The sequence below is a fragment of the Mastigoproctus giganteus genome, chromosome 13, assembly GCF_048544385.1.
Source record: "Mastigoproctus giganteus isolate SK-2022 chromosome 13, ASM4854438v1, whole genome shotgun sequence".
Lineage (NCBI taxonomy): Eukaryota > Metazoa > Arthropoda > Arachnida > Uropygi > Thelyphonidae > Mastigoproctus > Mastigoproctus giganteus.
Genome location: NC_143587.1, coordinates 20,379,094 through 20,393,884, shown reverse-complemented (window position 1 = coordinate 20,393,884; position 14,791 = coordinate 20,379,094). Strand labels below are relative to the sequence as shown.

Genomic DNA, 14,791 nt, shown 5'->3' with positions numbered 1-14,791 from the left:
AACATCAGATGGAAGCCTGTTCCAACAAATTACCTGCTGACTGAAGGCAAACTTCATATGTCTATCCTGCAACCATCCTTCCTCAATATGAATTTATTTCCTTTCATGTGTGCAGTCTGATCAAGAAGAAGGGTATCATCGGCACTAAGTTTACTCAATCCATTCAAAGCTTTAAACACCTCAATCAGATCTCCTCCAGGTGTCTAGTCTCCAGATGCTATAATTTGCAGAACTGAAGCCTTCCTTGGTAACAGCACCCTTTCTCTCCTCTCACTAATCTTGTTGCTCTTCTCTGCACCTGTTCCAATAGATCATATCCTTCATAAAATGAGGCTTCCGGACCTGCATACAGTACTCAAGAAATAGTCTTAATATTGCCATATAAAATGGGATAACCACCTCCTTATCCCTACTAGCAAAATTCTTGTGTATCATTGACAAAACCCCATCAACTGTCCTAGCAGCCCATCTGCACTGCTCAGAGAATTTGTATCTGATTGCACAATTACCCAAAGATCTTTCTCATTCTCCACTCTTCCATGTGTGGTACCACAGAGTTGGTATGTTATTCTGGGGTAACTGATACCCATATGCAGTACCTTGCATTTGTCAATGTTAAACTTCAACTGCCACTTCTCAACCCATCTGTCTAATTTTTCTAGATCTTGCTGCAGTAGTATGTCCTTATTATTGTCATTAACCACCCTGCCATGACATCATCAGCAAAATTAGACATTCTCTCATTAAATTCCAATTCCAATTAAATTCAACTATCCCAATGACATTATTACTGACCGCGCCCATGGATTTTGGGAATGCAAGTGGCTCAAGAGCTTGCGAATCGGTTCATCCAGTCACAATACTATTAATAGGGACAGGGGGACCCGTTTACACCCCCTGTTTGAGGCAGTTGTCCTCAGAAGGGATGACCGGTTCTGTTTGACACGTTCCTGAGCCACTTCCGTTTCCGACACGTGCATGGAGAATGTCGATCATGTGTCTGATGACTACATGCATGAGTGCCATGGACCTACTACTTAAGGATGTGTCTTAGCACTAGTAGTATGCTGTTGAAGAAGGAGACGGCAGTCTCCGAAAGCTCCAGGTTTCATTGTTTTATCGCTTTTAACCCAGTTTATTTTAGATAATTTTACTGCTTTTAACTATATTTTAACTATATTGTAACTATATTTTAATCTTTATTGTATTTTATTTAATTTTCATTACATTACTGTATATTATTTTATTTTATAGTAAATTTTCAGTTTAATTTCTTGGCTGGTGTTTATCATTAATTATTACAGTATGGAATTTCCCAGCCCCATAGGCCTGTTTGAAGACATTAGTACTTACCATTTAACATCTGGTGTTGGGGTACCTTCTACTTCTACCTCAAATTTAATTGGATTATCAGTCATCACTGACACATTACTCATAGGCTTGCGGAATGCAGGAGGAGCTGAGATAAAAAAAAATATTTATTTAATAATATAACAATTTTATCCTTGTACCCTTTCTTTATGTTTCTACATAAAGTTTAAATCTCCATTAATTTAATTTTTAATTTAACAATAAAAGTTAATGTTTTCAAATACAGAGTAAATTTACAGAGTTATTTAATCAAAGAAAAAGTATTATTCTGTTATTATTAAATATCATGAATTATCATGTAGCCATTTGGAAGATTTTGATATACAACTTTGAAAAAAATATTATAAATGAATATGTATAATATTAAAATATTATACGTCCCAGCGAATCAATCAATGAAATCAATTAACCAATGATCCCATTAGTCTTCATTATTAATGAATATGTATAATATTAAAATATTATACATATTCATTAAGTATATACACATTATACTTAATACAATCTCTGTATTGTATTAATGTACTTAATACAATCTCTGTATTGTATTGTAAGTATTAATACAATACTTAATCTCTGTCTGAGAAGACAGAGAGTGGTAATCAATGGACACTGCTCATCGTGGACTAATGTTATTAGTGGAGTCCCTCAGGGCTCAGTGTTGGGTCCATTATTGTTTTCTGTATTTATAAATGACATTGATGATGGTATATCAAGCTTAATGTCCATGTTTGCAGATGATACAAAGGTTGGCAGGGTTGTCAAGGACACTACTGACACTATGCTGCTGCAACAGGATCTGGAAAGGTTGAGCAGATGGGCTGAGAGGTGGCAAATGAAGTTTAACATTGACAAATGTAAAGTACTACACATGGGAAACAGCAACCCCAGAGCAACGTATCAACTCTGTGGTACTACACTGACAGTGGTAGAGAATGAAAGGGACTTGGGGGTGGTTGTGTAGGCAGATATGAAGTTCTCTGAGCAGTGCAGACGGGCTGCAAGAGTAGCTCATGGAGTATTGTCAATGATATACAGGAATTTTTCTAGCAGGGATAAGGATGTGATTATCCCCTTATATAAGGCAATGGTCAGGCCACACCTTGAGTACAGGTCTGGAGGCCTCATTTTAAGAAGGATGTAGAGCTGTTGGAACGAGAACAGAGAAGGGCAACAAGATTAGTGAATGGAACAAAGGGTTGCTCTTATGAAGAAAGGCTTAAATTTTGCAAATTACAGTGTCTGGCACCAGCGAGGTGATCTGATAGAGGTGTATAAAGCCTTGAATGGTTTAAGCATGCTCAATGCTGATGGGATTCTTCCTCTAGCTCAGAAAAATCACCTGAGAGGGCATAAATTCAAATTGAGGAAAGACAGATGTAGGATAGACGTGCGGAAATTTGCCTTTAGCCAGCGGGTGGTTGGTTGGTGGAACAGACTTCCATCCCTTGTGGTGGAGGTTGATAGCCTAAATAAGTTTAAGGCTCAACTGGACAGGTATTTTGAACGAACAGAGGGGTGAAGTGGAAGTGGGTTTTTTTTTTTTTTTTTTGGCTGATGCTGCATAAGTTTGCTTTCTTGCATCAAATGCCTCTACTAATGCTAATGCTAATGCTAATGCTAACAACAAAGGAAACAAAAGAACTAATAGACAAAGTACTATTGACAAGCTTTTTTAAATATATGTAAAGCAAATAAAGTAAAACAAATTCTTATATCTAGAAAATATTTTGGAAGATTAATTTATATAGGCAGATTGTACCACTATCAAGAAATTACAGGGAATCCCGTAGGATTGGTAAGATTATATTTCATGTTTCACATTACGCTCACATAACGTGAACATTCCTGAAAACTGTATTCAAAAATCAATTCAATTTTTGAACACAAAAATCAAAACATTTTTTTTTAAATTTCATATTACATAAAAGCTGAATAAACAAATTCAAAAAAAAAAAAAAAAAAATGTGTGTGAAAATTTTAGACAATACAATACAATATGACTTTTGATAAACATAAAAGGATGTAATGATGGAAACACCTTCAATAATAATAACTTGGACAATATCATAACCAGAACATAATCACAAATACAACATAATGCAGGAACTACTAGTATAACGTTACTGTTCATTTAGTGGTTTAATCAACCGCTTTACTGGATAAAATTTATTCTCAAAAGTAAGGCAATATTAAAAAAATAATAATAATAATAAATAAATCACCTAATAAAATTTTAAAGAATAAAGTTTTTTTTAAGTTCTTTGTAAGCCAGCATATGAAAAAACAGTTTTTCTATGTTACTATGAAAATATCAGTTAGATTATATTTCAAAATAATACCCAGGATATACAATGGTCCCAGCGAATCAATCAATGAAATCAATTAACCAATGATCCCATTAGTCTTCATTATTAATAATGTAATTAAAGAAAATATATATTAAAAATCTGTCTATCTGTACGCAGCCTGTTCCATACATAACTGCTTATATCTTGGATTCCATAAATGCTAACCTATTCTGTAAATAATTCCATAAATGTCTGGATTCCATAAGTCTCAAACCTCTCAAATTAGTGTGATGGCCTTACCTCTTAGAATATGTGTGACTGGTAATGGAATTAGTTATCTTTCAAAGTATTTTATCAATAAACAAAAAAAAAAAAAAAAAAATCAAAATCCCTTTTAAAATATCACTATACACACTTAATTGTACCTGCTCGTAATCTGGTAAAGGCTGCATAATCAATAGATGTGAAACTTTTTTAACAAACACTTTTTTTTATTGGCAAATATCAATAAAAAAATATTGTTGCTTCTCAAGATAATAACATCTGAACACTTTTGCCATCTTTCTGCTAACTTCTAAATGTATTTTTAAGAAGCTTTGTGATTTTTCAGATCCACTATTGACTTCCTAGTAATTTTTAAATTTTTTGCCACCTAACTCTTTAATGGTCTTAGCATTAACTCTTTGCTGTCCAACGTTGTGCCCACCATGACATCCAGTGTGCTCATCAGTGTTTCTAATATGGATTTTTTCCCGCTATGATGATGCAATTATTGCACTACTATCTATTTACATTTCATATAAATAATCTGAAAAGCTAAATCTGTCTTTATTGATGTTTATATTCAATTGTTAAGTGCAAGTGGCACTGTTTTCTTTAGTCCTCTTTCAGTCTGATGTCATGCCACTGCAAACGTTGGCATTTCTGATTATGAAATTTGTTTTCCCCTTGTGAATTTGGCTGAGCAAGAAGGCATCGTTGAGGCAGTACAGTGTAGTTCTTGTGCTAGCACATGAAGGATATCCATGCATCTCAGTGTTTCCCAATCAAGTATGGAGAACATTGCACAAAGAAGGTACCACATGCAGTGTGTTTGACACCTAGAATCTGGGGATTCTACCTGATGGCTGGAATTTTGTAACTGACTGAATGGCAATTGCCATTTACATTGCTACATCCTATTTAGTGACGAAGCTCGATTCACTTGAGATGAGTCAACAACACACAGTTCCCACGTTTGGTTGGAAATGAAGTCCCCATGCCCGTCTATGATCAGTTGAATGTTCCACTTATTTTTGAGGATTACCTTACTGGACAGGTCTATCTACAAATTCTACAGAATGAATTGCTGCAATGAATTGAAAAAATTTCATAACAAGTACTATGCAAATGAACTTGGCACTTTTCAGACATGATTTTGAGTATTAATTAAACTAGTCTTGCCACATCTACTCTAAGTAGTTACCTTTCCGCCCAATAATCTTATCATAGCTGCTTTACATCTCTAAATTTCTTCATAAGCCAGAAATAAAAAAAACCTAATTCATATTTGAACTATCTTTATATATTATCTTTTTATAACATCTCATGTAAACATAAATAATACATACATGTAACAACCAGCTGGCAAGAAGTTGTTGCTTCAGCTAAAGCATTTTTAGCAATAGCCACATATTCTCCTGCATCCTCTTTTTTTACATTCTTGATCACTAAAGTATAAGACTCTTCATCCTCAGCAAGAAAACGAATACGATCTCCAGCTGTTATTTCTTTTTCACCTTTTTTCCTACAAAATTGTACATAGTAATATACAACAAATAATATTTACCCGAAAATGTTATTAAAAAGAACTACACTTTGATAAATACATAAACTGAACAACCAATAAAAAACTGAATACAAGAGACTTATTTTTTGTATTTAGTTAAAAATATATTTTTCATTTTAACAAAGAAGTTATTAAGAATAAGAATTTATTTTATAATCTTTTATTTTGATTGAGATACAACTTAGAGATGGTATATAAGGTGTACCCATGAATTAGCAGTTGCAATTTCCTTTTAATTTTTCCTGATACTTACCTTTCATTTTTTTTTTTTAATACTACTGTCAGTTTAAATATGTTTATAATTGTCAATTGAATCAATGTCTCATGGAAGACCGTAACTATTCCATTCTTTATTTACATCAGTTAAGCTCCCTTATCTGCAGTCTCATCCTTGATGCTGCCCAGATACTTGGTGAGAACTAGATCAAGGACATTTGTACCCATTCTATCATGTTGGAATAAATAGGTCATCCAGCTAGTTCAAAAATCTAATGTCACTTGGTGGTGGTTCATGATTTCCCATCTATAAAATGGTGCAATCAGACTTGATCGCTCATTCTGTTTTGTGCGACATAAACACTGGAAAAGGAAAAATGAGAGTAGGAGTATGTTATAGGCCTAATGATGCTGATGAGTACAATGAACAGTTGTGCACAGAAATAGAATGAGCCAGTAAATCAGAATGTCTTGTAATGGGGCATTCTAACTTTGCAGATATTGACTGGAACTTGTGGGTTGGTCACTCACATTCTAGCAAGACTTTTGTGGATTTATTGGAGGACTGTTTTCTGCAGCAACATGTTCAAAGCACAACCAGAGAGAGTAATACCCTTGATCTGATTATCAGTAATAACGATGCATGCATTAGGAATTTGCAGATAAAGGAACCACTGGATGACAGTGATCACAGTGTACTGATGTGGGATTTACTTAAAGATGTAACTACCATCAAGGATAAAGGGAAGGGTTTTTGTTTTCATAACGGTGACTACAGAGGTCTCAGACAGTTTTTTAAATTCTATAGAGTGTGATCAACTGATGATGTTACCAATTGTGAATTCTAAATGGGAAGTGTTCAGGGGCTTAGTCTTGGAGGCTACTAGGCTTTTCATACCAACTAAGAATACTGTTCAAGGATCAGGCCTAAATCGATGTCGGATGAATTAATGAGTTACTGCAATGGGTAAAGGGATGGTTGAGTGAGAGACAGCAGAGAGTGGTAATAAATGGACACTGCTCTATGTGGACTAATGTTATTAGTGGAGTCCCCCAGGGTTTGGTGCTGGGCCCATCGTTGTTTTGTGTATTTACCAATGACATCGATGAAGGTATATCAGGCTTAATATCCAAGTTTGTAGATGATACAAAGGTTGGCAGGGTTGTTAATGACACTAAAGACAGTATGCTACTGCAACAGGATCTAGAAAAGTTAAGAAGATGGGTTGAGTAGTGGTAACTGAAGTTTAACATTGACAAATGCAAAGTACTGCATATGGGTAACAGTAACCCAAGAGAAATGTATACCAACTGTGTGGTACTACACTCAGTGATGTGGAGAATGAAAAAGACCTGGGAGTAATTGTACAGTCAGATATGAAGTTCTCTGAGCAGTGCAGATGGGCTGTGGCTCCTCCATAGCCAGCTCGGCAGGAGCAGCAATGGTCCTGCTGGGGTTTGAGCCCATGACCACCAAATACGGAGAAAGCGGAAAGGTCAGGGAATGACCACCATATATCGCCGGAACAATATGGCCTTAGTTGCTAATGCTCCTAAAAACCAAATAACAACAACAACAGATGGGCTGCCAGAGCAGGTCATGGAGTTTTGTCAATGATATATAGGAATTTTGCTAGCAGAGACAAGGAGGTGATTATCCCTTTATATAAGGTAATGGTCAGGCCACACCTTGAGTACTGTATACAGGTCTGGAGGCCTCATTTTAGGAAGGATGTAGAGTTGCTAGAATGAGTACAGAGAAGGGCAACAAGATTGGTGAGAGGAACAAAGGGGTGTGCTTATGAAGAAAGGCTTAAGTTCTGCAAGTTGCAGCATCTGGAGACTAGACACCTGCCAGGTCATCTGATTGAGGTGTATAAGGCCTTGAATGGTTTGAACAGGCTCAATGCTGATGGAATACTTCCCCTTGCTCAGACTAAGAACCTGAGGGGGCATAGATTCAAATTGAGGAAAGACAGATGTAGAATAGATGTGCGGAAGTTCGCTTTTAGCCAACGGGTAGTTGATTGCTGGAATAGACTTCCATCTGTTGTTGTGGAAGTTGATAGCTTAAATAAATTTAAGGCTGACTAGACAAACATTTGGAGTGACCAGATGGGTGAAATGGGAAGGTTTTTTTTTTTTTTTTTGGCTGATGTCCTATAAGCTTGCTTTCTTGCATCATATGCCTCAACTAATGCTAATGCTAATTCAAGTTGCCTAAAGAGATTTTTATCATACTGTGTGCTGTTATTTGGCCTGTAACACCATCCTCACTATTGTTGTCCCTATAATACTAGTAAACCTATGCTGTAGACTCAACTTCCACCCGGGTTTGATCGGATTCTGGAAATGATCTGGTTGTCCTCAGGCATCTTTTGAATAAAGGTATTACTACTCTCCTCTGACGCTCTTTATGGTGAATACGATGTACACACCGTATTCACCAGATTGAAATTCTTCATCCTTATATCTAGATAACACCATGTTTCAATTAGATATACAATATCAGTGTTATATAACCTAACCAAAAGCTCATATTCATTCATTTAGTTTAAAGCACTTCTGCTAATACTATTATAAGCAGATTAAATTTGATTACCATTTACTACCCTGACATATTCCTTACAGGTATTAAATAAGCTTTTCTAGGTCTTTCTCTCCTAATAATATGAATGCCTATTTCCACAAATATCGTAATTTAAGGTTGCATGTGAGCACTCTCAAAGAGAGTGTTGGTGTAACCTTGGTCCAAGCCACCAACCTGTGTCTTTTCAGTAATTTCCCCACTAATTGGCAAACAAACATCATAAGAAAGCAATACAGAAACATCAAAGGGTACTAAGAACAAATATTTTCAAATATTATAGTTAATGTGAAACTATTAACTATTAAGTTTTAAGGTTGAGGAAAAAGGGGAGGTGCAGTGCATAATATTTAGAACTGCCTGCATGGCCATAGGCCACACAATATGAAGAAATGGGCCAGACATTGCCCAAAGGATGTGGGTTGGACATGCCTAAGAAATGATTCAGTGTTTGAATCACTTGAGACCAATTATTAGATTGCACACTAAAGCACCACATTTAACCTTCAACACAACAGATTAAAGATAAAACATTTCAAATTCATACATCAGCTGAGATGCCTTCTGTATTATGTATACAACCATCCTATCTTTGTGATTTCATTGACCTTTTAAAAATAAGAAGAGACTGACAGTAGTAGTAACAGTAGTAATAGTGGCATGTGATGCAAGAAAGCAAGTGTATGAGCTTATGCAGCATCAGCCAAAAAAAAAAAAAAAAAAAAAAATTACAAAACAAATCCCTCTAAATGTTTGTCCAGTTCCTCCTTAAATTTATTTAACCTATCAACTTCCATAACGACAGATGGAAGTTTGTTCCAGCAATTAACCACCTGCTGGCTAAAGGCAAATTTCTGCACATCTATTCTACATCAGTCTTTCCTTAATTTGAATTTATGCCCTTTAATATAACTGGATAGATCCCATCTGCCCCAGGTGCCTTTCTTATGTTTAACTTCAACAATTTCTCCCCCACTTTGCTCTCAGTTATTACAAAATCATTAAGCACCCTGCTACAATTTGATAACCTTCTGGCATTTTCAAAACTTAATAACTCCTCATGTGTGAATGTAGAGGTAAAATATTCATTCAGTTTGTTTGCTATCTGAGCAGGATCATCAAAAGTCGAACCATCGATATCATGTGGACCAATCAGATTCATCCCCTTCCTTTCAGAGTTTATATAAGTAAAGAAATGCTTGCTGTTTTTCTTAGCATCCTTTTCCAAAGATTTCTCGTAATCTGCCTTCGCCTGCCTAACCTCCTTTATGACTTGATTACAGACTGGCTTATATCTGTCATAGGCTTCTGTGTCGCCTGATAATTTATATGCATCCCATGCATTTTTCTTCTCTGTCACGAGTCTCATTAGTTCATTTGATAAGCATTTAGGCCTAAACCTTGACTGAATATTTCTTAATAGGTATGAAACTTTTAGTAGCTTCCACGATTAATTCCTTGAATGCTTCCCACTTAGAATTTGCTGTTGGTAACATCATCAGTTGATCCCACTGTACAGGATTTAAAAACTGTCTGAGACACTGTACTCACCTTTACGGAAGCAAAAACTCTTTCCTTTACTCCTGATGGTAATTATATCTTTAAGTAAATCCCACATCAGTACTCTGTGATCACTGCCACATAGTGGTTCCTTTATCTGCAAATTCTTAATACATGAATGATCACTGCTGATAACTAGATCAAGAGTATTACCCTCTCTGGTTGCCTCTCGAACATACTGCTGCAGAAAACAATCATCCAATAAATCCACAAAAGTCTTACCAGTGTGCAAGTGACCAATCCACAAGTTCCAGTCAATATCTGAAAAGTTAAAATCCCCATTACAAGACACTCTGGTTTACTTGCCCACTCTATTTCTCTGCACAATTGCTCATTATACTCATCAGATTCATTAGACCTATAACACATGCCTACTCTCATTTTTCCTTTCCCAGTGCTTATGTCACACCAAGCAGACTCAACATTGCATTGTCCACCAACATCAACTGGATGCACTTCCTTAGATTTTATGTATTTCTTATCTAATAGCATAACCCCTCCTCCCATCCTGTCCTGTCTATCCTTTCTGTACACATTGTACTTCCCAAATTCCAATTCTGCACTGCTTATATCTGTGTGACACCACATCTCTGATATCCCAACAATATCTGCCTTTGATGTCTTGACCAACACTTCAAATTCATCAAATTTATTTACTATACTTCTAGCATTGGTATACATGCACCTAGCACATCCCATATACCCACCTGTTTCACGATGACTGCCATCAGTCCCTGAAATTCCCAGCACCCCTCATTCCGGGTCGCTCTTATTCCAATAGAAGTAGTGCAAGAATCACCCTCACCTCTGCCTGTGGCTACTTTTAAACTTTTAGTCTGTGAACCCCCCCCCCAAGCTAATATTCTTACACCCTTTCTATTTAAGTGTATCCCATCCCTGTAGAAGCAGTCTCTCCTGTTAATAAGCACAGACCACGCTGAAAAAAATTCTACCCCTTGAGCCTTGCACATTCCCTCCAGGGCTGAATTGATTGACAAGGCTCTCATCATGTACTCCCTCCTATCGTGTCTGGGCACAATTGCAGACAGTTTCAAATTTAACTCTAACTCACGACTTTTTTGCAACATTGACCTGTACTTGTTAAGTAAATCTGCAGATCTCCTACTCTTAATGTCATTGGTGTCGACATGTACAACAATATCACCTTTTGTGCCTTTAAAAGATGATATATGCTTTACAACATCATCAACTTTTGCCCCTGGCATACCCTGGTCCTATTCCATCTATCTTTTGTACACAATATATTCCCTGTGTCCCTGACAATATAGTCACCAACAATAACTAACTCCTGTGAGACCAGTGCATTCTGCCTTGGAGATTGCCACTGTGTTGCTTGATGCCCAGGAGTGAGCTCTGGCTTTGAGTTGGGCAGCTGAGAGCTTGACGGGCCCCTCATATTAATTTCTTCGATTGCATCTACCATACACTTCAAGCTCTCGCTGATGCCCATTAGAATGCTGAGTTGATGCCTAATTTCTAGATACTCTCTGCACCTGGCACACACAAAGACATCTTCATTGACTAGATCATGTTCTGTTCCAGAGAGTTTGGCAAACATTTCACAAGTTGCACATTTTTTTAGGCTGTGATGCGTTGGAGAATTGCCACCTCAGTTCTTCCCTGAGTCACAGCACTCCTGCTACTTTGTGCCCATTCCTTTGCTGCTATAGTCTGTGGCATGATTTTTAAATTAATAAGATCAATAAATTTAATTAATTAATTGTCAATACTACACTATCTAATAGAATCCTAAATGCAGTGATGATTATTACGCTATATAATTTTATGTTAGAGCTACCTAGTTACCACAATTAAAAATTTGAATTCCCTACCACTCTATACAAAAACAATGGCTGCAAGATTCGCACGAAACAACGGTTTTACGTATATTAAGTAGTAATCTACAAAAACTCTTATCTAAATTAAAAATAAAAATGACCAGGGTAACTTAGAACTATAAGACTACATATAAAGTACAATATAAAATAACAATTAGGTAAATAAAATGGCAAACACTTATCGCTCTTTCGGAGCCTGTAATTCACAGCTGTAATTTTTAAAGAGAAAGAGTAGCTATAACACATCTGACCACAAGACGACCTTTAAAATTATTGCACATGGTTTGAAAATAGATTAATAAATGACTGTATGTCCAGAACCCAGTTGCCTCAATTCTATGGTGTACCTCAGGTTCACAAACCAAGTACTGGTAAGACTAAATGTGGACTTTAGAAAAGTGCTGACAATAAAATATTCCATTTTCTGGTTGGAGAATGTATATGGAAAACAATATTTTTGAATTTGTTAATTTAAGAAAGCAATTGTCTGAAGATCTTGAAATTATGATATTATTCAATGTAATGGCATTGTTCAAAAATATACCAATATCGAGAGAAAGATATACAGGGTGTCTCAAAAATACATGCTATAACTTCAGGAACGAGTTCCTCATATGTAGACGATAAAAATATTTTATATCAATGTAGTTCCAGAAATGCTTGGTTCCCAAGTTATTAACTGGAATGTCTTATCTCCCACAGGTGATTTCCTTTATCACAAGGTACTGACAGAATCTGGTGGTTTTCCATCTCGACCGTGTACTCAAATCAGGAGCAAGTGGATGCCAACCGGGCTAGCCGGGTGGGTAAAGCGCCTGCCTAGCAATCCAAAGGTCGCAGATTTGAATCCCGCCTCAGGCTTGGATCAAAGTACTGCAAAAACCTTGGGAGGTGCATTATGGCCACAGAATCCAATGCGCCAATAACTACCAAATAAAAAAAATTAAAAAAAAAGAGCAAGCGGATATTCACTTTATGTATGGTTTGGCAGACGGCAATGCTCTGGAGGCTCATGGTTTGTACCATGAAAGGTTCCCAGAACGAAGATGTCCAGACAGGAAAACATTTGATGGTATCCATTGCCGCCTTTGTGAACATGGGACCTTTACACCTCGTGCTGCCAACAGAGGATGACCAAGATCTACGACTCCCAAAGTAGAGGAGGAGATTTTGGATGTTGTGCATGCCATTCCTGGAATCAGCACATGCAGAATAGCAATACAACTGGCTGTTCAATGTTCGACTATTTGGAGAGTGTTGCGAGAACTAACTGTATCCTTACCATCTGCAAAGAATACAGGCCTTGTACCAGCAGATTACCCTGCACAAGTAATGTTCTGCAAGTGGTTCTTGCAGCAGTATGGTACAACTCCTCACTTTCCTGCCTTAGTGATATTTACAGATGAAGCACAGTTCACATGAGACGGAATCCAAAACTTTCACAATCAGCATGTACGGGCTGAGAAACCCACATGCAATTCTTCCATCACATCACCAACAGCGGTTCAGCCTCAACATCTGGGCAGGTGTTTTTGGTGATAAGTTATTTGGGCCCCATGTACTTCCAAACAAACTCACAGGGCAGGTGTACAGAAACTTTCTGGAAAATAACATGCCTGATTTCTTGGACGACATGCCACACTGATCATTCGCCAACAAGTACACTTCATGCACGATGGTGCTTCTGCACATTTCAACCACCTAACCCGCAATTACCTGAATTGAAGGTTTCCTGGTCGGTGGATAGGTAGAGGTGGACCAACTGCCTGGCCTTCACGCTCTGATTTAAACCCACTAGATTTCTTCTTGTGGGGCCATTTAAAGTCATTGGTGTATTCAACTCTGGTAGCTGATGTGGAAACTCTCCACACTCGAATTGTGGCAGGTTGTGAGACAATAAGAAACAATAAGATGTAGGATAGATGTGTGGAAATTTGCCTTTAGCCAGCAAGTAGTTGGTTGGTGGAACAGACTTCCGTCCCTTGTTGTGGAAGTTGATAGCCTAAATAAATTTAAGGCTCAGCTGGACAGGTATTTCGAACAAACGGAGGGGTGAAGTGGAAGTTTTATTTATTTATTTTTTTTAATTTTTTATTTTGGCTGATGCTGCATAAGCTTGCTTTCTTGCATCATATGCCTCTACTAATGCTAATGCCAATGCCAGGAATAGGTTGTTATTTGGTTTTTAGGAACATTAGCAACTAAGGCCATATTGCTCCGGGATATGCGGTGGTCATTCCCTGACCTTTCTGCATCCTCCGTATTTGGTGGTGATGGGCTCGAACCCCGGTCTAATCAAGAAGCGTGTGCTACGCACTGCTGCTCGCAAGGAATAGCAATTTGGCATCGTCTTTGCAAGTCCGTGACATGTCGATGTGAGGTTGTAAGGACCCATCCTTACAAATATTTAATAAAGTTTTTTTTGTTAAATATTGGGGGAGTTAATTGTAGTTTAAACAGTCAGCTTTCAGTTCAAATACCGTGTGTTAGGAAACAATGGAATTTGAAAGTTTATTCCAGACACTCCCAGCTTTAGTTATATCTCTCGGTTGAAAAGGATTCCTTAAGTGATTCGTTAATTGAAATAGACCGAAACAAATCCCACTTAAGAAAGGGGCAGTACTCAATAGAAAGGGCACTGAGTATGGAAGTGCGCTCTTAAAAATTTCATGGTGCGTCTAATGACAGGTAAAGGGCGACTTAGTAGTGGGTGGGGGTGTGAGGTCACAAGGAAGATCTGGAAACTTCTTGGCTGACCGGAACTTCCGTTTTACCTTCTAGAAAGTTCCAGAAATTGTTGGACAAACGGAAGTTCTCGCATAAAGGATGGAAGACACGCCCATGGAAAGGAGAGGAGACGAATGGGAATCACGAGGGAAGGGATGTGGATGTCAACGATTGGCCAGAGGAAAAAGCGGAGGGAATTTTGAAGGGAACCAAGAGAAGGTTTGTGAGGGTATTCGTGACAGAGTCGTGGTCGAGTTTGGGTGGTGGCTGCAGTCCTGGGATAGATGGAAGCTGTAGTGGGAGAATTTGTTATAAGAACTTTGTGAAAGTCTAGAGTCGGAAGGAATGTTCC

General features: G+C 37.4%; 1 protein-coding gene across 1 annotated transcript in view; it reads right to left on the bottom strand.

Annotated features, from left to right (window-relative positions):
- LOC150075838 (protein Obscurin-like) overlaps positions 1-14,791 on the bottom strand; it is a 598,361-nt gene that overhangs the window by 395,585 nt on the left and 187,985 nt on the right. The window contains exons 21-22 of the mRNA XM_090387723.1: positions 5,273-5,448; positions 1,354-1,459 (exon numbers count right to left, since the gene is read on the bottom strand). Coding sequence (XP_090243849.1) covers positions 1,354-1,459; positions 5,273-5,448 — 282 coding nt within the window. The remainder of the gene's footprint in view (positions 1-1,353; positions 1,460-5,272; positions 5,449-14,791) is intronic.